This window comes from Mytilus edulis, chromosome 2 (genome assembly GCF_963676685.1).
Source record: "Mytilus edulis chromosome 2, xbMytEdul2.2, whole genome shotgun sequence".
In the NCBI taxonomy this organism is placed as follows: domain Eukaryota; kingdom Metazoa; phylum Mollusca; class Bivalvia; order Mytilida; family Mytilidae; genus Mytilus; species Mytilus edulis.
Genome location: NC_092345.1, coordinates 70,958,088 through 70,984,474, shown reverse-complemented (window position 1 = coordinate 70,984,474; position 26,387 = coordinate 70,958,088). Strand labels below are relative to the sequence as shown.

The 26,387-nt window shown below is 31.0% G+C and overlaps 2 protein-coding genes across 2 annotated transcripts; both read right to left on the bottom strand.

Moving 5' to 3' along the window:
• Positions 1–2,073: 2,073 nt before the first annotated feature.
• Positions 2,074–5,679, bottom strand: LOC139512830 (fascin-like). The gene is made up of 2 exons (XM_071300763.1): positions 4,728–5,679; positions 2,074–2,785 (listed from the first exon to the last, which is right to left on the bottom strand). The coding sequence occupies exons 1-2, from the start codon at positions 5,607–5,609 to the stop codon at positions 2,177–2,179; spliced, it is 1,491 nt and encodes a 496-aa protein (XP_071156864.1). The 5' UTR covers positions 5,610–5,679; the 3' UTR covers positions 2,074–2,176.
• Positions 5,680–14,840: 9,161 nt separating this feature from the next.
• On the bottom strand, positions 14,841–25,554 carry LOC139512829 (26S proteasome non-ATPase regulatory subunit 10-like). Its single transcript, XM_071300762.1, has 8 exons — positions 25,351–25,554; positions 21,847–21,925; positions 20,806–20,859; positions 20,177–20,247; positions 19,662–19,720; positions 19,124–19,235; positions 18,487–18,543; positions 14,841–17,595 (listed from the first exon to the last, which is right to left on the bottom strand). Exons 1-8 carry the CDS (start codon positions 25,453–25,455, stop codon positions 17,452–17,454), a joined length of 681 nt encoding a protein of 226 aa, XP_071156863.1. The 5' UTR covers positions 25,456–25,554; the 3' UTR covers positions 14,841–17,451.
• Between the last annotated feature and the right edge of the window lie 833 nt (positions 25,555–26,387).

Here is a 26,387-nt window from a genome sequence, read left to right as displayed (position 1 = left end):
TATAGTGTTAATATCGAAATTATATACACTAATAACTAAGATTATACATATGTTTTAGCAAATCGAATTATATTTTTAAGGACTTGCACAGGATTCAATTTGTAAGTCTTAGCCAAAGCAATGACGTAATGAAAGATTCATGATTTTTTTTCTCGAAATAAACATTTAAGTCATTTTATACAGATCATTGCGAGACTCAATGAAAATGTTTAGTGCAAAGTAGACATTCAAATTTGTGGGGATTTTTTTTTTTTTGATAATACATCCGTACGAATGAATTACTTTAAAACATTTTTTTTAGATTAAAAAAAAACGGGACAGTATAAATTGTTGCACTCAACCGCGATGGTCACGCTTAGAAACGATGGTTTTGACGATGAAGTGCGTTAGGGAGCTACCATTTGATTTTTTATGGGGGGGGGGGGGGGGGTGCTAGGATGAAAAATTTTGTCCTGCATTTTTTTTAGTTGTAATCTCTGTCCTGCCTTTTTATTTTCACTCCATTCGGTCCTGCATTTTTTTTTTATTAGTTTGTCTTGACTTTTTTTTCATAAATTGTCATCCTGACTTTTAATTTGCAAAGTGTCTCATCCTGCCTTTTTTTTTACTCAGAACTCCTGTCCTGCCTATTTTTTTCAAATTTCATCCTAGCCCCCCCCCCCCCCCCCCCCCCCCCCCCCCCCCCCCCACCCCCCCCCCCCCCCCCCCCCCCCCCCCGCCATAAAAATCAAATGGTAGCTCCCTTATTGATCACGCTGAGGGTGCGATGGTGGCTTTGTGATGCTATCTTGTTGACAGCTAGGACGAAGTGCGATGGTAGTAACGCTCTTTAGCGAGGGTCTACATGGTCTACACAATCTACATTTGCAATGTTTTTCATGTCGATGTAGAAGTTAATACGAATATTGAGTCAGATTTAAAGGTTTGAAGGTTGATAAGGGGCTTAAAAACTTTTTATTACTACACGAAACGGGGGAGATATTTTGGGTGGATACGGAAAGTCAACCTTCAGCATCCTAATTAGCCATGACGGCCATCTTGGTTGGTTAGCCGGGTCATCGGACACATTTTTAAACTAGTAACCATAATGATGATTGTGGCCCCAGTTTGGTTAAACTTGGCCTAGTAGTTTCAGAGGAGAAGATTTTTGTAAAAGTTAACAGACGACGAACGGGGGACGACGGTCGACGGACGCCGAAATGACTAGAAAAGCTCACTTTGTCCATTGATCCAGGTGAGCTAAAAAAAAATATTATATATAGTGGCTGAGAGAAGTCAGTAAACCATCACTTGTATGAAATGTTCGCTGCTTTTGATTGAATTTACGAACGGGAAAACAAAAATGCCATATCATTCGGTCACTATATCAGAGTTTTATAATTGCAATTCTTTATCTATGTGACAACATTAAGATACATATATTTAGTCATTCCACGGTGACACAGATTGATCTTCATAGGATATTGTTTTCTGTGATTAGTTTTGCTAAGTAACACTTCCTTATCAATAACTAAACACTGATGATATAAATATTTTAGATAAAGAGAAATTATCAACATTCACTTGAATGAATTATATATTTGAATATTTCAAAGGTGACAATATATTGTGTAAGTATAATTATATTAAAGGGGAAACTTCGGGGAAAAAATGAAAAATTGATATTATGTTCATTATTTATAAAAAAAAAAAAGAAGCACCAATTCATAAATATTAAAGTTTTATTCTGCTAGATAAAAGATCACCATCGAATTTAGAGTATCAAGTTCAGTTTGTTATTGTTTAGAAAATGATTCTGTGAAATTTTACAGAATTCAATCTGCAAACTATTAATTTTCATTTTGAATTTTGAATTGACAGGGACATACAATGCTGTTGTACTATTTGTCTCTCTGTAAAAGTCCATGCTGATTCTGTATCTAAAAACCCAGCCGGATACTTTTATATTCCAATAAAGCTAACATGTATCTGCTCCACGAGTATTTATTGAAACCAAAACTTTAAACTGTTGACTTAAATCTTAGCGCTATCATCTATTTACTAATTGATAAAAGATAAACAAAAAACAACACATTTTAAAAAAAATAAAACAATTTATGCAAGAAACATTACAATTCGTTTCTGATTCCTTTAATACAAACTGATAATAGAATGGAAAACGAAAGCTTTGTATTGCCTAGAATCGCCACAAGCACGATTTCTGTATTACCTGAGTGGTAGCTTCAAACCCACCACTTTTCTCACCATTTATATATTTTGTGTTTGGCGCAAGGATAGCCAAAAGACAATGACCCATAAATTCCAGTATAAATGGTTCCGGGTCAGTGCCAGTTGGAGAGATTGTTGTGTTTTTTAGATTCCAGTATTTGCCATTGTCGCCTTTGATGTAATAGACTCCTTTGTCACCATGTTCCAGCTCCAATACTTCGTACATTGATTTGTTACACGAGTAGACTGGTTCCTTCGAAGACGACGACTTCTTCCCTACATATCCATAGTCACCTTTTAAAACCAACATTTGTCGATTGATGAGTTTGATTCTAAATATTTCCTTTGCACCGATGCCATCACTTTTAGCAGTCATTTGACCATTTGGTTGTATGCCAACGTATTTGCCATTTGCGGCTATTACTGCAACAGTTCCACAGAGCCATTCGAACTGGAATAAACAATCTGGGTTGCGGCTTGAAGAAGTTGCTTCTATTTTATTGCTCGGGCTAACAGACCAGAATTTGTATTCCGATGTGATGATGTACCACTTATTGGTATCATTGTCGAATTCAATCTGAAAATAATGGAAGTTTACATCAACACAATTACATCACATCATTTTTTCTTCGGTCAATTTATCAACAAAAGCAAAACTATATGGGTTGCGGTAATAATTACTTTTTTTCAATTTTACACTTCGTGTTCGTACGATCGTAAAACAATAAACGGCCGAACCCAAAAGAAATATGTCCATTTATTTGTACTATTGGTATTAGATTACCACGGTATGAAACAACAAGAGGCTTTCAAGATTATATTGATATCGTAATATCTCCTGAAAGACATTTACAACCTAAGTTTTGTTATCAGTAGCAATATTTGAAAATGTGGAAAGCATTGGTTGAGTAGTTCCTCATTTATTGCACAAAAACAACGTGCCATTTCCCAATCAATCATTAAGGACCGTAACTTATGAATGGCAAATATGAAAATCGTAAGTTTCGGAATTGACGTAATTTTGTCATCAGTTACAAAATATGAATTATAAGTTACTGCACGGAAACGATATATAGTACCCATTTTAAATCAATCACAAGTGAAAGTGTCAATAACATACTTTGAATATAATTTTCACCGGTTTTGATAACTATTTGTTCATCAGTAAATTAAAAGCAAACTAAATATTATGGTTATATACATATACATATGCACTTTCATGGATCTATAATCTGTCGAGACCTGTATTTTGTCATTGCTCAAGATCGTGTTTTTCCATGACCGTTTATGACGTCTTTACACTAAATCCATTGGATGTTGGATTGATAATTTAGTCCTAGATGCATGATTTTTTTATAAGCTGTATTGGCTTTGAAATATCTATCAGTAACTGCGAATACTCTCAGATCTGTAATTCAGTGGTTGACGTTTGTTGCTGTGATACATATTTGTTTTTCGTTCACTTTTTTTGTACATTTATTAGGCCGTTAGCTTTCTTTTGATTTACATTTGTAATTTCGGGGACTTATGTAGCTGACTTTGTGGTATGGGCTTTGTTCATTGTTGAAGGCCGTACGGTGATATATATAGTTGTTAATTTTTGTGTCAATTTGGTCACTTGTGAGGAGTTGTCTCATTGGCCATCGTACCACACCTTCTATTTTTTATTTACCTCTATTTTGAATTCAGTAACATCATATTAAAAATAGAAAAGTACAACTCAAGTTATTACAAGGAAACAGAGCCAAACGCCCGCACAACCTGACTGCCCTGCCGACACAAAATTCAACAATCAATGGCTTGATTTCCATCGAAAAAGCCGATTGAAAAATTAATAATACTTAACTTTTAGAAAATGTTAATAAAAAAGAGTTCAGCATAACATAGACGAACAATGCACGATTAAAAAAAAGACTTATCCAACGTACATATACTGCTCTAAAGATAATATTTTTGTCTGATAAACATGTGGTATTGTCTTAACATATTTTCTTTTACAAAACTCCAGACTTTATTTAAGATCATTATAGACAAAACTCATCAATTTTGATGGATAAACATATTATTGAAACAAATATGACCGTCTTGAACTCTTAATGGGATCAGAGTTTTTGATACATTTTGTTGAATGATAACTTCAATTCCATGAAGATTAGAACTTCAACAAAAAAGTTATTCCTTCGCTTTTTTTTCGTTTATTAACAAGAAAAACGTGATTGCTTGTATGACAACTACTAGTAATCTGCAACGTTCAAATATGGTGTTTTTTCTTCTTCTTCTGATATACAGTTTCAGCTTCATTTATGTTGAAGATTGCGAACGGTTTGCTCATTGTTGAAGGCTGTACAGACAGTCATATAGTTGTTACTGTCAACGAAAATCGGTATCTTGTGGAGTAATCATACCACATCTTATTTGTATACACTTCATGCATTTGAGTCTTAATGTGATAATTAAATGAGAGATGGGGTGATTTTGTTCGGGGAGGAGGTTTTATATAGTGTAAACATTAATCATACCTGAAAAGTTTCTTTTTGACTTTCCTGATCTGTACTGGCAGACAGTCCGAAACCGGTTTGAATCGATACGTTGTTTTCATTTGGTGCCACAAATACAACTTGGGGATTGCTTTCTTCCAATTGAAAGATTTCCTCGTCTGTTATTGTTTTCCTGTCGGTTTTGAGAGTAACCGACTGGCTACCAATACCAACACCACCTAAGTATTTTCCTTCGTCATCCCGAAAGGCAATTCCTTCAAGCTTTGGTTCTGAGTTGACTCTCAGTTCCAATGTAAAGGATGTTCCCGGTTCTTTAGATTCTGTTAAATTGCCATCTTTACGTAGATATCTATTATCACTCGTTTTTATTAAATATTTACCCATATGATATTCTAAAGTAAATATTGAATGCTGTCCCCATGGAATTCTATCTTGGCATATAACTTCATTTCCAACTAGACCAAAATAACGCTTCCGTCTTTTGTTGCCTAGAACAATTTGTGGGTGTCTAGCCATTGGGACATACCACAGTTCATTTTCAGAAACTTTTTTTGATAAGCATACCACCTTTTGATCATTTCCACCTAAGTATGTCCCATACTTTTCACTTTTAAAAGCCCATCTACCAGATCCATCAGGGGAGAATTCTATATTAAATTTCCCGTCATCAATAAGTTCCTCGAATTCACATTTTACGGCTCCAAACTTATCAACTGTCAGATAGCGTTCAAATCGATTCTTCATGTAGACTGTTTCGTCATGATTTAATTCCAGGGTCCAAATCTGTTTTCTGTTCAACCCAGTCCCTAAGATAGTTAGTTCATATCCAAAATCTTCCGATGTTATAAAGTTAAAAGCAGAGTTTTGCAAACCTGCTGGCCATGAAAATCTGTTTGTTGACATCTATGTGTCCTTGTTAAGCTATACTCAAACTCTTACCGCGTCTATGGCGACGACGTCGTCACTATCAGTACAGCCGATGTAACAATTTTAAGTATTGTTACGTTGACGTCAGCGATGTACAGTTCTTTTTCGCAAATTGTGATAGGAACTGTTTTGAATACTTCTTATTTTTTTATATTTATGCTGTCCGATTTAATTTGATGACAGTGACCAGTAAACGTAAATAGTTGGGTGACGTTAGTCCTCACATGTACCACATATTACATGTATACAAACCTGTAAATTGAGTGTATTTAAAAAGGCACTATTTGCTACAGAAAATTTACTTTCTTCGTCGTATTTAAATACTTGCTTTTTATATTTTTTAATTGCGATGTAGCGTCATTAAAATAATTAAAGTGATCGATATGAAAAGGAAAATCTATCTCACAGCGTTCGCTTTTAAATTAGAGGATGAAAAACATGTACTTTTAAAATGTTCATTATATGAACTTTTTTAACGATAATTTTGTTTTCAATTGTCTGGCGATGTAAAATATCTATACAATATATATACTTTAAATATTTTTGCCAACCTCTGTTGCACGATTTAAGTCTAGTGCAAAATCACATATATATTGCTAGATCAAAATCATGTTTTATCTGTTATAATATAACAAAAAATCTTTGCTTCGACCAGCTTTGGAGGAGATATAATCAAAGAATTGATATAAATCAGCACAGAAGTTTACTTCCTAGCTCATCTAGCCCCAAGCATCATGTCAGGCATTGTCATTACTAAAAACCAATAAATGTATTCTAATCTGAGGAACAATTCGACATTTTAACAAACAAATTTACGAATGATACTGACGATCCACTACACAGTAATATAAATAGAACCATACCAATAGTAAGCAAATACATATAAAAAAAAGATGTGGTATGATTACCAATGAGACAATTCTCTACAAGAGACCAAATCGACACAGAAATTAACAACTACAGGTCACCGTACGACCATAAACAATGAGCAAAGCAAATACTATATAATCAGCTATAAAAGGCCCCGAAATGACAATGTAAAACAATTCAAACGAGAAAACTAATGGCCTTATTTATGTTAAAAAATAAACAAAAAACTAATATGTAACACATAAACAAACGACAACAACCGAGTTACAGGCTCCTTATATCATGTTCTCAAATCTAGATATCATCTCCCATTTAGAAAAAAAAACATGTGAAAAATGAACCTATTATGTGTTGCTCTCCTAGCTACAAAATGAATCAAAAATCAAAGATGTAGAACATATTCTATCATAATCATTTGGTAACTAATGTAATTACTGTCTCCTCCATGCCCGTCTTGAACATAAAAAAAATATTAAATAAATAATACTCCTAATGCTCAGTTCTGTTGTCACCGTGCAAGACAGTTAATAACACCATATAGGGAAAAAACATAGAACTCCTTTTGTCATAAGACACTGTCAAACATCCAAACATACTATCCACACTCATCAGTGTCCACACTTGTATAATATACAAAATAAGAACAAAATGTTTTTCCTAATAAAAGCCTTTTTTGGAATCTTCAACATGTTCGAATTTATGTAGATGAATTATATTTGACTTTTGGGTACGTATGTGTCATATTCTATATACATGTAGTTATATAGTTGATATATTTGAAGGTCATTGGAATACTGAATAATTTCAACATTTTGTTAAATTTATGCTACATAAATTATATCATAGTAAATTTCGTGGGTATTGTATGGAATTATTGCATCTATTTGAGAGCTTTAAAAAGTATATCTGGTTCATTTAAACGAGGATTTTAAATGAGCAAAGGGCTACCAGTGAAATGATATTGTCAACGGGAAAAATTCCCCTATAGGTTTCAACATCAGATTGCTACCCTTCGAAGTGAAACAAATACAGTGGAAGTTTTTCTTATCTCTGTTCGCACCTTATTGAAATGTTTCTGCCAAATAATGCATTGTGAAACAGGTGAAAATAAAATATATTTCGGAATGAAAAATCCTTCTGCCTCCGAAAATCAAATACTAGTATATGTCACTGATGAACGAGACAGTCACAGCTGGATGTTTATCTTGATATTTTAATAAGTAATAATTGTGTAAGAATAAATTATTCACACCTACTTAATAAGTATGTGTTACTTGTTGATTTATTGTCCGTCTGATGATTGTCTGTCTAGTATTGATATGATAACAAGGTACATTTAGTATAGTAATGATTTCTTCATCATATGGTTACTTTATATGGTTATTTTATATGGTTATTTGGTATTTTATTAACTGTATATGGCTTGCAATGCTTTTTTTAAATACATTCTCAAATTTCAAACTAGATATCTTTTTTGTTGAAATTCTGTGGAGTATTTCTCCCAAACTTTCGACAATATTAATTATTAACATTATCTTAAGCATTTCGACAACCGATATGTTTATGTTTAATATGTTTTTTTTATGTTTTTTTTTTTTTAATTTGAACTGCTTTTAAATATTAGTTTTAATAGGTGCGATACACAATTTGTATTGTTTTGCATCCCAGGGGTTAACATATCCCAGTGCAGACAGCAAAGAGTTTTGGGGAATCTGACATGCAAACTATTGACCTCAGATTGAATTTAAAATACACGATAACTATATTTGTGTGGTTCTTTCTAGTGTTTCGTTCGCCAAGTATGGTTGAATACGGAAGTTGATAATACAGATATTTTGTAATTCGTAGATGACCGACTATCTTGGATTTTTTTCTATGACAACCAGAAAGGATGCATGCAAAATATCAAAGTTAATAAAAGAAAAACGAATTGTTTAAATCTTGTTTACTTCAGGACACACTCCAAAGCCAACCAATGATGATTAAACTTCGTTAGTTATGCAGATTAGGTCTGTGTGAATAACGGAAGTGATTCTATAACCAATAAGACTCCTCGATGCACGTGCATTGACGTCGGGCTTTTGAAAAGGAAGATAGTTTTCAAAACGCTAATTTGTTTTATCAAATTTCTTATGCAAGTAATTGCATTAACTTATTGTTTCTTAATCTGTGACCATATCATTTTTCATTAGAACGGGGTATGCAATTTATAGGTTCTAACTTTTGACAAATAAATTAAACCATCATTTTGGACAACTGACAAATTATTTTTTCACGTCAATGGATACAGAATTTAAATTTATTCCAGCGACTTAATTTCAAGGCTGCATGTTTTATTATTAAACATTATATAGAGTGCGATGCACATGACACTAATGTGTTTTTGTACAATATACATTTTATCAGTAAACTGTGTGAACAATTTAGCCCCAAATTTTTTTTTTAAACTAGAGACCCTGGGATAGAACAGTTCGGCAAAGTTACTTAACAACAAACTTAAAACTTTATATAATCAGGATGTTATTATGTTAAATTGATATATATATATATTGATATTATTGTTAAAATATTTCATACAATGTTGAATATTTTACACGTTTTTGCATCGAAGAGCTTCCATAACCAAAAGTATATATTACAATTTATCAAGGATTTGTATAGATAGAATTTATATAACAGCCTTTATACTTTGGGTACAGGTTTGGTCTTCAATGTGTCATTCCGATTCATGCTTTGATAAATACACAAGCATTTATATCGTCTTTATTGTTTTAATTTGGTGTCGTTTAAAAAAAATGATTTTTGTAATAAGCCTGAAATTCACACATATACAGCTGTGAGACTTAATTTTGTAAATATTGACAGTCATTCAAAATGACCATAGTTTAGAATTTAAAATTCAGGTTGTCCCTACTCTTTGAAACACACGAGATTTTGATTTGCAATGTTTTTATTCTACTGGACTTATAATGTAAGCTTATAATTGTGTTTAACTGCATTTTTTACTTCGGTCGGTGGTATATGAAGCATCTTCATTTTTTTTGCTACAAATTTCTTTTGATGAATATGCTATTCGTACTATCTTACGAAAACAACAAGCCTCTCGGAGAGGGCAACACGTTTATATAAACTTTAAGCGCCTGCATATGTTATATATTACTCGAAATAAACGCACTTGATCTATGTATGGAAGTATATTTGAGAGTTAGTTCTGGGACTAGTATAATAGTCCGAGGTTACCGTTATCTGTAAAAATATATAATCTTTCCATGCATGATCTGAACTAAATAAATGTTGGGTCGTTATATGTTATTTAACTAAAACAATACCATATGTGGTGCTAAATGAACGAATTCTGGTAGCGTTTTACTTTATTTCTTGATTTTTTGTATACTAGTTATTTTTTTGCGAGATATCATTCACAATAAATACCGGTAGCGTTAGTTAAGATAAACGATAAGAATAGGTCGGCATATGTGTGAAAGATCCTCTCCAAGCAGACTGAATGTTTGACAGATGGCGGGGAATTGTACAGACATCACGTGGCAAAATTTAACCACTGAGATTTTGTTGAAAGACCTTTTCCATTATTTCGGAATTTAATTAGAAACAGAAACATTAAGTAGTTAGACAAATTATTAAAACAGTTGGTCGTAAAAGTAATAGTTATATAGAAGGTATTGGTGTATTTCTTCAATGCCAGCTCAACGGGTTGTAAAATAGTAGTTGTATAGAAACAATTGATGTGCATGACGGGTTGTAGCGCTAATTCTTCTCCTTTTTAAAATAATTAACGTTTCCGCTAATGATAAGTCGCTAAAAAATTGACACCAAAAAATAGGCAAAACCACGGAATAAAACAAGGATTTTTCTTCTTTCACTTGTTATTTAGCTCAAGTAATATCATAGCGAGAATGTATCAGGAAGTTGAATAACACAGATATAACTTGGATTGTCCTCTTGATAACTATCAACGAAATCTGACGTAACAGTGTAGAGGTACAAATATTCTTGACAACCATAAGTGTTTATTCATTCATTTGTTTCTTATTCGAAACGTTATAGGTTATGTGTGATAATACCGAGTTAAAAAATACTCCTTGGGGGGAAAAGGCAATGTGTTCAAACCGTTTAAGAAATGGTAAAAGAATAGCTCATTTTCCCTCTATAACATATAGTATCCAGCCAAACATGTTTTTCATATAACATGCTTAACTTTTAGTCAATCTGTCTGGGGATTACTTCTGTAATTTCCCGCAAACATTCAAATACATAGAATAAATTTTAAATTCCACAAGAGTGCACACCCTGAGTCGTCTCAACTGCTTAACTGACCTGATTTAATTTTGAGTTGATAGTCTTGAAGAAAATGTTATCTACAAATATCAAATAATCTTAACATTTCCGATGATCCATTACAATAAGGTCAAGGTTATATAAACGAATCCATACAGACAGGTTCCTCTTTCATTGCGTAAACCCCTGCAGTATATATTGGACGAGTGATGTAGTCTTTCGGAACACCGGATGTTAGTCGGAACACTTCTGGTCTTTCTATGACTACCTTTCAAATACATGCGCAATAGCTATGACCACCTTTCAAATGCATGCGCAATAGCTTACAAATCTGTTGAATATGCATCAGCATCTTAAGTTGCTATAGAGATATTTTACGTATGATCTGAAATTTATTATGATATAATATTTTCTTGCACACGATTACAAGCTGCTAATATTAACCTACATGCGTAGTATTTTAATTAGTCAAACGATGTAACCAGCTGTGTTTAGATATGAGATAAGATTTCATGTAAACAATGCGCTTTATATTCTGAACGAGAATAATTAAAAATAAAATCTTTAGAAAGAGTTTTAGTAGCATTTTATTTTAGATTTTACGTTTAGTGAAGATGTTCATGTTGTAAAAAGCAAGCTATTTATTTTTTTATACTGAAATTAAAGGGAAGTCTTTCTTGCATATGATTATTTTTTTTTTTGGTTAAATATTGCAACTTTAATATAAAAAAAAATGGTTATTAAAAATAAAATTAAATAGATATTGAATATGAAAAAATAAAATATTTTGAACGAGAACAATTAAAAATAATATCTTTAAAAAAAGTATTAGCACTTTTTGAAATTTTACGTCTAGGATAGACCAAGGACATGGAAATATAATCATAAATACGTGCCTCAAATAGGTGTAAAAACGAGGATTTAAAAAAAATCGTTTATTGAAAATAACGTTAAAATTAATTATGAAAGTTATGTCCGTATTTATTTTCATTAATATTGCAAATTTAAAGTTATTTTCTTTGTTTAAATATTGCAACATTATTTACTTTTTTTAATAACCTCTGAATCCTTTTCGTCATTAAAATGCGACTGATAAGTATAGATATTCAATATGAAGGGGGAAAAAATAACCGTGACTGAAATCTAAATCTAAAATTTATTTTAAAAAAATACACATTTGACCATGCAGATGTAAGAAATGATACTTCAAGCAATGAAACAACGAATTAAATGTGCCACTTTAATTACGACTGATAACCTAAAAATGAATCATGCATGCATTTTTAGCAGACTTAACCAGGTCGGCGATAAGATATCGAAAATAAAAAAAGAAGATATCGGGTTTGGTGTCAATGAGACAACTATCTGAAAGAAACCAAAATAACACAGAAATACAAACTATGGGTCACCATACGGCCTTCAACAACAGGCAAAGCACGTACCGCATAGTCGGCTATAAAAGGCCCCGAAATGACAATGTAAAACAATCAGTCAAAAAAGAAAATTAACAAAGTCCGTATCATCGTATGCGCAACTTAGTTGCTCACCAGAGGAACTTTACGCAAGCGTTTAAACACGCGTTCCATAAGTTTGAAGTACGTCGAAATGCAAAGGTATACGCTTGGTGAACGCTTTTACTTCAGGAAAATTTTAATGGAACATAAAAAAAATCATTCAGCTCAAGCGTTTGTCAAACGTATATACATGTACCTGTAAACTGCACGCACATAATATATACACGCTACACGAGCGTTGAAAACGCTACAGATAAGTTTTAGACACGTTAAGGGCACATTGCATACAAAAATACTCGTCGCCTTAAAGCTTTCATTTAGGAAAAGAAGTCCGATACGGGTGAAACTTCATCAAACCTACAGAAGATATTACACCCTCTCTAACCATGCAACATGGGACTAGACATAGAAGTACAGGAACTACTCACATTAGTTTGAGCTGTACAAGATCTACAAAAAAATCCCACCTGCCTCAAAGGTGCATATATAGGATCGACCATGGTCCAGCACTAATGATACAAATACCAACCAGAGTTACAATGACGTGGTAGTAAGTCTTTAAAGGCCACCGAGCGGCCTCCAAAAATGAAAAAAACTACTATTTAGTCGGCTATTAAATGCCCCGACCATTAAGATTTAAAAACAAAAATCAAACAAAACTAAACAGCCTTATTGATAACAAAATAATTTACGAAAACAACTTGACCGACATGAATTATGAACAACCATCACTGTACTACATGTTTCTGGCTTTAGAATGGACATTGGCACATAAACAATGTGGTGGCCATAAACCCAACCCTCCCAAATGAACCAAACCTTAAGGACAACACATCGCAAGAAAAAACTGTAAAATATCAGTTGCAATTCGCGTCCCTAAAATTATGGGTACGGTGCACAATAATCACTTACATAAAAACAATAGACACAAATCACTGAAATAATCGCACTTACCGAAAGCTATTTCAAAGCTAGTGAACATGTAGACGAACCAGTGGACATAGACGGACTGGTAAACATGTAAACAGACGGGCGAATGTGACAGACTTATTGACAAACATTCACATATAGACAGACCTGCAGTTGGGAATGTAGGAAGACCAGGAGAAACGCTAAGGTACGCTTTACGCACACCCAATACACGCTTTAAGCTCGTTGTGCACACGATACAGATATGATTGACAGGTTGAATGCATCAAAATTACTAGCGTTTTGGTAGCGTGCATGATTTTTTTTACCTCGGCCGACGTACGTCGGATCTATACGTTGATGTGTGAAGTCGGTATTACATTATTTAAACCACTAAACAGGCAATGTCAGTTTCTAATTCTTATGCACAACAAAAGTAATATAAGACAATACATCTTTATTAAACAATTATCTAATATATATATAATGCCAAACAAGCATTTGGGTTTACGATTGCATTTCTTTTTTTAAAGAAAGCAACTTGTTTATTGCATTATACCACACATGTAGTTGACATATTATTTATAGTTCACAAGAAATATACTTCACTAAGAAAACTTAACAGACCAATGAATAACGAAAAAGAGGTCAAGGTCAGACGATTTGTGCAAGAGGAATGTACATCTTCCAATCCATACACCACAGTTGACCTATTGCTTATAGCATCATTATCTAAGAAACAGAATTAACAAGAAAGACTTACGACTGACCAATTAACTATATAAATTGTCAAGGTCAGACGAAACCGGCCATAGACAGGTACACCTTTCAATACACCAAATGCAGTTTATCATTGTACTTATAGTATCTCATAGAAGTGGACGAAACTATTGATACAAATCCTTGCCCATTTAACCATGAAAATAATGTCATGGTCAGATAAAACTTACAAGACTGATATGTACACCTTACAATCATTCCAGACAATACATACAGTTGAACCACTGCTAATAGATCTGAGAAATGAACCTTATCATTTAACTTGAACCGTGATGCTTGATCCATAAAACAAGGTCAAGGTCAGATGAGCCATGAAAGGAACCCCTATGAAAAATATAAGTATCTTCTTACTGATATTAAAGTGAGAAATTCACTTAACAAAAAACAAAAAACTAAACATTTTTTAAGCATTCACTGTACCATAAAGGTTAGGTCAATGGTCAATTGAGATATGACTGACCAAAACTTGGTATACATGGTATGAAATCTCCGGATCTTCTACCCTCTAAAATAAAGAGCTTTGTTTATACAAAAAGTTTACAATACAACCAGATTGTAATTCCAATGACTTACATTTTTCGCCTTTTGTTGAAGGCGAGACACAAAAATGGTCAACTAGTACTAGTAGTGATTAAATGATAATAATATTCCTAGTTTTATTATTTTGTATAACCATGGTATTGGAGTTCCATTAGAAATGGAGAAAAGAGCGAACATCCAACAATCATCTGATTCTGGAATCTGTTTGTTGTGTTATCAATGTGAAATTCCTGATAAATAAACTATTTTCAACATGTACATGAATATATAAACAGGTAGCAAAGAATCAACAATCAGCTTGGATCAAATTCCTTTTATTAATACTCCAAACAATTAAAATAAATATAATATGCAAACAGTTAACAAATAATCACAGTTATTGTGCCATTACACCATAAATAACAAACAACTTATACATCTGTGATATTCAAATTGTATAAATGGCATCAAAACAAATTATTTAGAAATGATTTTAAATGCAATCTTTCTTTTATTCACACACACAAAAAGTACAAACAAAATGATAACAAAATGATATTGAGAAAGGTTTTCTAGATCTTAAACCGACCATGAAAGACTTTATAGCCAGTCAAGGTCTTTAAAAACTTCCATCGTCGTTGTTGATCTTAAAATTTGGGAAGAGAAAGCTTTATATCAAATATTCTAGTCTTTGTTTCCACAGTTTTCTCAAATTTGTAAAGGAAGGTGACTTTGACTAAAAGTATACTAGGACATAATCAAATATTTATGTTTTTCTTTTTTACAGTTAGTCTTAATTCATAATTCTTTGGTCCATTTTATTGTTATCTGTTCTCATCCTGAATATGAATGAAATTTTTGCCACTGAACATTTAAAACGGACATTAATCAGTCAATATTAATATTTTACCTTATAACATTTTCACTGAAAATACAATAAATAAAGCACATTCATACATCAATGTTCTGAAATATAATTATTATTAATACTGATCATCTCCTGTATATGGCAACTTAGAAGATTATTTAAAAAAATTATTTTAAACTATACAATCTACACACACATTTTTACTGTATGTGTTAATTCATTTCTCACCAGACATTAATTAAAAGGGAAGGTCAAATATGGCAGTTCAAACATTATAAAAATACATTCACATAAAATAAAATATCAAAGAAATTTATTGCAAAATAAGAAAAAGAAAAAATACTGGACATGTTTCAAGATGTGCTATTTTTAAACAGCTCTTCGTAGAATGGAAATAGAAAGAAAAATTTAAAAGAAAATTTTTATGCTCAAGGTTTACAGGTTGTTAAACAAAATAACATATCTATTCAAATGTTAATAATATTTTTAACACATGTAAATATTGGATTGCACAACATAGTATAAATTAATCTCTAGTTTTTAAAATATAAAATACATTTTAAAATAAAGCACAGATTGAAAGCTCACAATCAAAAAAAGTCTGCATTTCAAGTAAAACAAATTACAGGTTTATAACTTTTGAACATCATGTCTGTGAATTATATGGGTAACAAATGAATTCCAGTATTATGGAAAGTTCCAACTTCATGGTCAATTATATTTCCACTTATTTGCAACTATTCATAAAATAATGCTATATTCTTCAATGACTATTATGAAAGTTTTCAATAAATATAATGATATAAATGCACTATAATTTTCAGGAACACAGTCAGCACTGTATGTTTTATTGCCAAGTTATAGAAAAACCTCATACTGGCCTTATATTTCTCAAATGACAACCTACACCGCTTTAAAATCTCAGTTTAATCTTTTATTGGTCATAGAAACAAATAAACCGTGAAATGATAAATGCCAAGAAAAAAGAGAAAAGCACATTTAGTTAAAACTTGTTTTCTCTCTAAAGTCATCCATAAAAACAAAGCATAGTCTTGTTGTCTTGTCTGATGCTTTCATTCTGATCAATTTTCACATGGTTATAACCCTAATTTTTTCTCTGTTTATACATTTGAAATTGATGTTAACACACTAATAGAAAGAAGCATATATAAATAATGAACAAATGAAATCTATAAAACCAGATAATATGTTTAAGGTGGTACAAAACACTACAGGGAGATAACTCTGTAAAAATCAGCTGAAGGTTTTAATTGTGTTCTATTGTTCAGGAAATAATAGGCTTCTAAGTGATCAAAATTGGTGCTAGTCAAACTGTCCAACAAAAATTTCTGATAAAGCATGTGGTTCAAGTTTTTTGAAATTGAACAAATGAAATCCATAAAACCAGATAATATGTTTAAGGTGGTACAAAACACTACAGGGAGATAACTCTGAAAAAATCAGCTGAATGTTTTAATTGCGTTCTATTGTTCAGGAAATAATAAGCTTTTCAATGATCAAAATTGGAGTTAGTCAAAATGTCCAACAAAAATTTCCGATAAAGTGTGTGGTTCAAGTTTTTTGAAATTTTTATATTTTTGTAATACGGTCAAAGTAAACATTTTGTCAAAGTTTTATGAAAATTAAACAAGCCAAATTAATTTTAGTGAAGATGTTTGGAACCACCTTAATGATAATTAAATTTTAAACTGACTGTTTACCAAACATGGGTATGTATGAAATCATGGACTAGGATCACCTTGGTTGTTTCAAATAACTCTCTAACACAAGCAGTCTTTATTGGATATATACTATATTAAGCCCCGATTTGATCAAGGATATACCTAGTGTACTAACTTATTTTATATCATACAAACATATACCTAGTATACTGAATTATACCATACAAACATGCTATCATAAACAATGGCTACATCATTGTTATGGTGGTCTGAACTTTTGTTGAATGATTTATTGACATGGTAGTCTTTGCATTGCATACCCTGGTTTTGATGAATGTGACAATGGATAACATTAAACAGATTTGTGACTAGAAAATGTATCATCTCCATAATGAGAACTGAGGTTGTAGTTGTTGACCAGACATTTTTTCCTCTTGGTCAGCTAACACGTCCCCTGTTACTGCAGCATGGATGAAAGGATCACTATTATAGGCATAAGCTGATTCTGGTCGACTGTTAGCAGCCTGAAATACACAAAATGTTTATTGTGTTTATTTTTTTTATTACATATTTAATTATAAAAACAGTTTTTCGTTCAAAAAATATTGACAGAAGTTACCAAAAAGAAATTCAAAACTCAAAGGTTGAAAAAAAAACTTTTTGAAAAAAATTGAAAAACTATAAAAAGAAAAACAACAATCTACAAATCAAATATAAAAATAAATCAAAGTGCTTTTCTTTAACACTAATGGGTAAAGATTTCTTTAAATCATCAATGGGATGTAACATTATTAATCATTACATTGTAGAAAGCATTGGTTGTAGTTGATTTACTAAAATTATAGACAAAGGGAGATAACAAAACTTTGCAACTTCAATATCTGAGCCTATATTTCATCATAAATTTCTGGAAATTTTCATGTATAGGATGTATAGAATGTTATGATAAATGCACTATATTTTGTGCATCTCAAAAGTAGTGATGAACATTAGAAGATTTATTCATCAAGTCAGTACCATAGGGTCATACCATTTATATGATGTAAATTATCCAGATACACAATTTCAACAATCTAACTGGTTCAATTTTTTACAATCAATGTCTTGTATTCCAGTTTGATTTAAACAGGTAAATTATTTTACTTATAACAGTCACAGCTATCCATACAAAAGTAAAGGGGTTTTGTAATTGAGTTTTAACACTGTATCATTTTGTTCTTCTTAACCATGACTAATTTTTTGCTGTTTTGACTCAAAAATTTCTATAAAATAAAATTTAAAACATCTTTTCTAACCTCTGAGACCAATGACTATACACTTTATTATTTCTATAAAATCAACTTGGATACGGGACATAAAGGGAGGTAACAGTGTATGAATAAATGACTAGGAAGTTATATTATACAGTTACATACCAGCCTTATTCCATGACCACTTCTTCTTGCCGGGTTATTTAACTGATTACTGGAAATCTACAAATTAGAAAAATTCACATTTATAACCATATTCGTAAAATCAGTAATTTTATATATAATTTCTTTAATGTGTTATCAAACACATCTATGTCACACCGTCATATTTGACCAAGCGTTTCAATTTTCAACCTTTAATATTGACTGCTCTCATGGAATATTTACATCCATCTGTATGGAAAATTGTATCCCATGGAAATTATGCCCCCTTGTATATGTTGAATTGTTCATCTAATTCCATTCTCTATTTCAAGCAAATAAAGGTCATTATTCCAACACAGGGGATCCAAAATCCAGTAGTTCTTAGGATTAGATATCCTATATACAACAAGATTTAATGTTCAATGATGTGGACTGAAATATGGGAGTCATGATTGGATATTGCACAGAAGTCTATTTCATTTTGTGTATTCTTTGGTTTCATTTGAGACTTATAAAAGAGAATCAGAAGTATATAATTTCAATTGTTACATTACATTAATATTCGAATTGGTTTTTTTTTGTTTGTTGTCTTTTTTATCAAGCAAATATATGTCATGACTATAAATGATGTTCAGGTACAGTTCATTCTAATAGTTACCTTTTTAATGACCCCTTTCTCAACAAGTTCCCATTTGTGTGTTCTCCTTAGATTTAATGCTGCAAAATGTGGCCATATTCTATCTGATGCTGAGGCAAAATCTTTAGCTGTCCTGAAATAAAATTACATGCAATTCTTTGAATACAGTACAAGGGAAATAACTCAAAATTAAATGACATCCTTTTTGAAAAAGTTTTGTAATTCAAAATCAATTTAATAAATTGTAATCCAATTATTCACCTTTCTATTCCAGTGGAAAAAAAGCATGTGCTCAACTTGAAACATGTGATTTAAATAAATAAAAAACAAAATGCCTGTGAAAAAATAAGAAAAATAAAGATTTGAAGAAACTTTTGTACTATTTGTGTGATCAAGTATGATTGCCTTTTTTTATGACGTTACAATAGGAAAATTCACAAGAAATCAAGAAAATTGTGAGGAGGAATATTTTTCTCACAGCAATCAACAAATGTGTAAATAGCACAAAAATAAGAGAATGTCTGTTTTTACCAGACTTGTTATAATAAATGTAACTAACCTTCCCTCAGAGTCGGGTAGTTCTGGTTGTGCTCCAGCTTCTAACAATATCATGACTATCTATAAACAAAAAGTTCATTTTAATCTTTAACAGTGATATACAATATATTATATATGAAATATGAGCTAAGTTTAGAAAAAAAAAATGTCCTTTATATGAGTGTTACAGGTTCTCTTGACAATGTTATGAAACTACATTCTGAAACATGCTTTTGAGAGTTGTCTCATTGGCTCTCATACCACATCTTCTTATATCTATTTTTTTTTATACTAATAATGGATATGTATAACATCTCAGCTATATACCAACTGCCAAAGTACCAATAGTATGTACCATTGATTAGCATTACCATGTTACAGGCCATAACAGGTAATGTATAAAATCTAATGTTCTGATACCAAAAAATACAATGAAAATGCTTGAAGATTTTGCACCTTTGTCAGTTCACACGACTCATACAGCTTGTCTAGTGAACTGACAAAGGTACAACTGATTATTATTATCTATTATCTTACAGGTCCATGTTCCTGGAAACAAGCTGCATGTAGAGGTGTCCACAGTGTACCTTTATTCTGACTATTTGGTGCTGAAATGATATATATCGTTATATTAAAATAATTTGTATATAAGAAAATAGGGGTCAATTAATATTAAACCCAACTCAAGTGTTAATTTTATTCAAAATAAAATAAATCATAACATTCTTGTTTTTTACATGCATTAGACTGTTGGTTTTCCTGTTTGAATGGTTTTAAACTAGTCATTTTTGGGGCCCTTTATAGCTTGCTGTTCAGTGTGAGCCAAGGCTCCGTGTTAAAAGCCTATGAACTATAACGGTTTAGTTTTACAAATTGTTACTTGAATGGAGAGTTGTCTCATTGGCACTCATACCACATCTTCCTTTATCTATTGTATTATGTATTATTTTAGAAGGTCAAGGATTTTCTATTATTGGATTTTGAATAAAACAGCATATTACATTAAAGAAAAGTGATATTCCCCACGCTAAATGTAAATGGCATATATATCTATTAAACATAACTCTAGAATGCTGAAAGAGATGCCACCTAATTTTGAACTTGTTGTGTGTTTGGTGTTTACAAGCATTGTGTGTAAGTTTGATAACATTTGTTTGAGTACTTACATATTCTTTTGGATAAGATTTCTTGTACAGTTTCCTTCATACCCCAGAAACAAGCTGTAAAAGATATATAGTAACATGAATGAGGTAGACTGAGTCATTAAATAGATTTATAATAGTCTGACTAAGACATGTTAGTGAGGATTATAATTCTACTAAACCTCTGTGCTTCTTAACCATTCTGCTCAAATGATAATGTCTCTTCATTATACATAAATGTTATTGACTTCAACAACAAGTAAAAGGTGTTGTTTCAAAAATTTTAAGGTACATGCTTTTTCAGTATAAACTGTATTCATGATTTTTTTTTTATCTTAATCAGTAGCTGCACAGTGAATGAATTTTCACTGATTCACCTCAAATTTCAGAGAGCATACAGAATGTTATATAAATCTTACGTTCAGGAATTTCTTAATGATGAAAATTCAGCTTAAATTACAGATTTTGATTGAATTAAAACAACTCATTTGTTAAAATAAACATTTGTTTTTTTTCATTTTCAATCTGTATGCAATTTTTGAAGATCCTTTCCTTTCAAATAACGTAAAGCAGGTTATTTTCGCTTGGTGCAAATTTCTCCTATTTTCGTGAGTACAACAAAACCGCCAAATTAAATTTCCCCAATTTAAAACGGCACATGTAAAGGTATAGATAAAAGTTTTTAATTCGCCAAAATAATAACTGCCAAAATATTTCGTATACCTTGTTCAATGAAAATCCAGAAATTTTATCAAGCAAAAATAACCTGCTATATGGTATTATACACGCAATATTTTTGTACCTACATGTATATAAATCTGACTTGTTCAAAATGTTGTCTAATATACTATACAATACACTACATATGTATCATACTGGAGTGAAAATACCCATGAACAAAAACACAGATAAGAATGGCAATTCATATTAGAATCAAGTCTCCAGTATAATATATATACGGAATTTCGAGCAGAAGGATTTCCTTATGAAGATCCAGAATAATAGGGTTTTTAAATTTTATATATTATACCTATATATAACTGATTTTGGTAATATATATTATACCTATATATAACTGGCTTTGTAACACTTCAGTGTCACTTCCCTGTACTTTAATGTTCTCTGTTAAAAAATCTTCTACAAGCTAAGAACAAAATGGAAATCTTATTTTATGCATTGATTTTTCTGTGGTTACATGTATATAAAGATGTTTGAATCAGAGTAATAACTAAAGACCAACAGTGCAATAAAGTAACTACAAATATTTTCAAAATCCAGTTTTGTGCATTGTATAAAATTTTAAATCTTCGTACAAAACCATTTAGAAATACTTTATGTTATATGCTCATTCTGGTCCATATTGCTTGTTTTAAAATTCAAACTAGTTTCATTCCTAGAATAAACATACATTTTTGTATTTTAAAATACTGATTATGACTAATATTATAAAGGATTTTAGCATCACATGCATGTACATTGTACTTAAAACAATCAGTTTATGACCAATAAAGAAAAGAAAAATATTAAGTATTTTATTTTTTAGAATTTGTGCAAATGTTAACCTTAAATTGTTACAATATAGTACAAACAATATAGGAAGGGTAAAGCATGGGATGTGAAAATGTCACAATGAAATCATATTTTTTTTTAATTTAATTTTTAATGGTATATATTTTGACATACTAGTAGCATGTTTCCATAGAGCCAGAGGCAAAGCACTTACAGAAGCTCAATTTCATAGCTTCTAGCTTTTTCTTTTAATACAATTAAAATGTTATCATAATTTCACACCAAGCAGATAATTAAAAAAACTGAAATTGATCAGACAGTAATAAAAATAAGATTTTATTTTTTTTTAAATGCAATTTTTTTCAAATTTTAAAGCTATGAAACACTTCTTTAGTACACTTTGATGATGACAAATATTTGATCACACACACTGTGACACACACACACACAAGACTCATTTGTACTTGATAAAAGATCTTTTTACAGAAAGACACTGCAAATAATACTGTATAATAAAAAGATGTCCTAGATGCTTAATCATACACATACATGAAATAATTATGTACCCATTGACTGAAGTCAAATACACTTCACCTCGAAAAAATATAAAACAAAGAATGTAAATGAACATGCTAGATAAAATTACAATTTCTGCATTTTGTGAGGTTTAGATTTTTAAACTTGATCTTAAAATCAGACTTAAACAAATTGAAATATTTGGCCACAGACAATAACAATTGTTTCAGAAAAATGGAAAAGAGAAACTTTTTTACAACTATTGACATTTTTTTTTAAATATAATAATAAAGTTGTTATTTTATAATTTTGGTGGACCCATACTCATAATCCTTTATCAATCCAAATTAAAATCAAAATGTCTGTGAGCATTGAAGGGAAAAGTGTTTTCATTTTGTTTTGCAATGTGTATTAAATTGTATTCGCTATACTGAATTAAACTCATTTAAATCTCAATTGAATCTGAGTTATCTTCCTTAGATCATAAATTGTAATTGAAATTGAACCATATAAATTCTCTATGCTGTAAATGAGTTATCCCTTATGTTTATGTGTTACACAATTTAGTTTTTGTCATGGAATATTATATAAAAACCACTTTTATCAAAGTGACCTTGACCTTAATAACAACAGTCATGATACATCTAAGACTTAGAGGAACACTTAAGTTCACATGCAACTACATGTACAATGTGAAGAGACACCTAACTATGTAAACAGAACTAATTACCAATAGTGACCTTGACTTATGAAATTTCCATTCACAATTCAATTTATTTGTAAAACCACAATGTTAGTAAAAAGACATCAATCAAGTTGTACAGCTTCTAAAACTGAACCATTTTATATTTTTTTCAGCATTTGTTTCAGATTGTTTTACTGCTTAAATGGTCAATTTCAGAGGGCAAATACTGAAATAACTTAGTAAATATCTGTTTTGCAACTTCAATGAAATTTATTTTGTGCACATTGCATCCAGAAGGGACAAAGAATACAAGAGAATATTTAAATCACCCTAAATATGAATTTATGTATATTTGTGGAATAGCTTTATATGAATGAATCAAACTTCTGCTAAAAAAAAGTACAAATGAGTTCTTGTACAATACCATGGGATGTCAAAAGGGTTAAAATCAAAATAACAAACCAATTGCTATTACATGTATTAATGGCTGTTAACCAAAACAAAAATAACAAAAAGATGTATTAATTGATATTTGCATAACTCCATTATAATAATACATAATGTACATGTAGCAAAAGCTTCTTGATAGAAATAATCCCTTTGATACCCCATAATTTCATACTACAAAAAAAAAAGTGCCCATTACAAATTTAACCAAACCTTGAAATCTTTACTGTTCAATACCCAGTGCTGGCGAGCAATATAAATAATAAATAATTTAGTATTTTAAACTTAAAGTATAGAGCGTTTAAATTTCAAAATATACAGTTTGTATTACAATATTAATAATTATAGTGGACGCTCAATAGTTCTAAGTTTAATTCTTGTCTCCCTTCTTTACAAGTACATGTATGCATACAAAATAAAACTATATACATATACAATCATTGTATGTGTAACAAGAATTTAAATTTCAAAAACCACCAGACACCTTTGCCCAGCACATTTTTTAGTGAATCACGAAATCAGGTCCTTCTCCTAGTATAGCATATATATTTAATAAATTTCTCATCTTTATGAACTTCTGTACTGAAATTGAAGTTGACATGGCCAACAATTTTAAACAAAATCATAATTATCAGGTGTAAATAATTTTATTTTAATAATTACTTTTTATAAAGTGTACTAAAAAAAAATAAAAAAATCAGGAACCTTTGTGATATCTAAAGACTGTCATGTCTTTATTTGACAAACAGAATTTTATCTTTATGAAATTCATAATTGAACATGTTTAAAACATACACCTTATCGCTAATCCCGGCTGACCCGGCGTCTTGAACTTTTGACGCATATAACAATCACCATGATCACTTTTCATTGTGGCGTCAGATATTTTGTATTGTGACGTCAAAATTTTACAGGAAATTGAATCTGTGTGATATCTAGTCATGGCAGACAGATAGTGATAAGATGTATTATACAATGTTATAGTAATTTTAAACTGTATCTCTGTCTCATGGGTTTTCATTCTATTAACAGATTTAAAATGCATGAAGACGCTACAATTTCTTTGAAAAAGCTTGCATGCAGAATAGTAGGAATTCATGTGACATATGAAAATAAACGATCTGATGATATAAAAGATAGAAGTCTGTGTCATCTATAGCAGCACTACAGCAGTTAAAAATCAACCAAGAATCTGATAAATATAAACAAGAAATTTTATCTTCGGATTCTGAGTATGGGGAATTTTTTCTTTAAAAATTAAAATAGATAATTTCGGACACAGACTCTCAAAAGATGAAAATTAACTGGACATAAACGACGTTACGTGTAAGACGTCAAAAGATAAAAATTAACTGGGCATAAACGACGTTACGTGTATTAAAAACGTCAAAAGATTTATAAATGTGCGATACCTTGTCATCCCCCTGCTGGGTCAGAGTTGACATCTGTTCTAGCGGAACTTGTGCAGTTCTAAGGTGACTCTGTAAGTCTTTCAAAACATTAAAATCTTCGGCCATATTTCTAAATTCTGTAAAGTAATCTGCTTGTTATTATATATTAGTAATATATGACAGCGTCAAATGGCTTTTTGTTGTCAATGTCAATGTCCTTTGTGCGTTTAAAATCATAAATTGCGAACAGTTTTTCGAGTGGATGTGTATTATTTCCGGTTGTTTCTGTAATTTATGATTTTTTTTAATATTTAGACTTTTTCTAAAATTGCGGGACTTTGGTAAGTTTTAAACTAATATTTTTTTTATATTTAGATTTATTCTAAAATTGCGATTTAACGGTAGATTTTATTTATCGGTTCTGTTAAATTTATTCCATTTTTTTATCCAATTAGTGACGATAAAGACTTTGACAAAATGTGTACTTTCAAATCGGTGTATGAAAAAAAATCATAACTGAATGGATTATTGAGTTTGTATTAATTACTTTTGAATTGCTTTCCCTCAATAAGAAAGATGAACCGAGGAAGATGTTATATTATCTAATTTGAAATTTAAAATGTTAAATTAATAGAAAATACGTTTCGCTTTCCAAACTTTTACTCCCTTAACCCCACAAATTTCTTTTTATCTACTGTATTAATTTTTAAGACACGTCCATCCTAACGAAGTCTGATTGATCTCCAGCCAATCCCCCCCTGCATGTTTTGAAACAAATTTAAATATTATGATCCTCATTAAATTTGATTTTAAAAAAAGTCACTTTATAGGAATAGATATTCAAAAAGATTGAGTCTTAAACTTATCCTCCAAATCAGATTTCTGTTATTCGGATATTCTTAGATACAATTTTTTTTGTAGAAATTACCAAAAAATATTTGAACCATCTTTCTGTTAAGGACATACGATACAGTTTTGAACCTGTATTTACAAGTTGCTAAAAAAATGCATATAGGCTATTTTTTACCCGATTAAATCAAATATGTTATAAAAAATAT

Coding starts and splice junctions, on each gene's coding strand:
- LOC139512830 (XM_071300763.1), bottom strand. CDS start 5,609: ATGTCAACAAACAGATTTTCATGGCCAGCAGGTTTGCAAAACTCTGCT. Junction 2,786..4,727: donor GTCAAAAAGAAACTTTTCAG/GTATGATTAATG, acceptor CATTATTTTCAG/ATTGAATTCGACAATGATAC.
- LOC139512829 (XM_071300762.1), bottom strand. CDS start 25,455: ATGGCCGAAGATTTTAATGTTTTGAAAGACTTACAGAGTCACCTTAGA. Junction 19,236..19,661: donor CTACCCGACTCTGAGGGAAG/GTTAGTTACATT, acceptor ATTTTATTTCAG/GACAGCTAAAGATTTTGCCT. Junction 18,544..19,123: donor AGAAAGGGGTCATTAAAAAG/GTAACTATTAGA, acceptor TCTAATTTGTAG/ATTTCCAGTAATCAGTTAAA.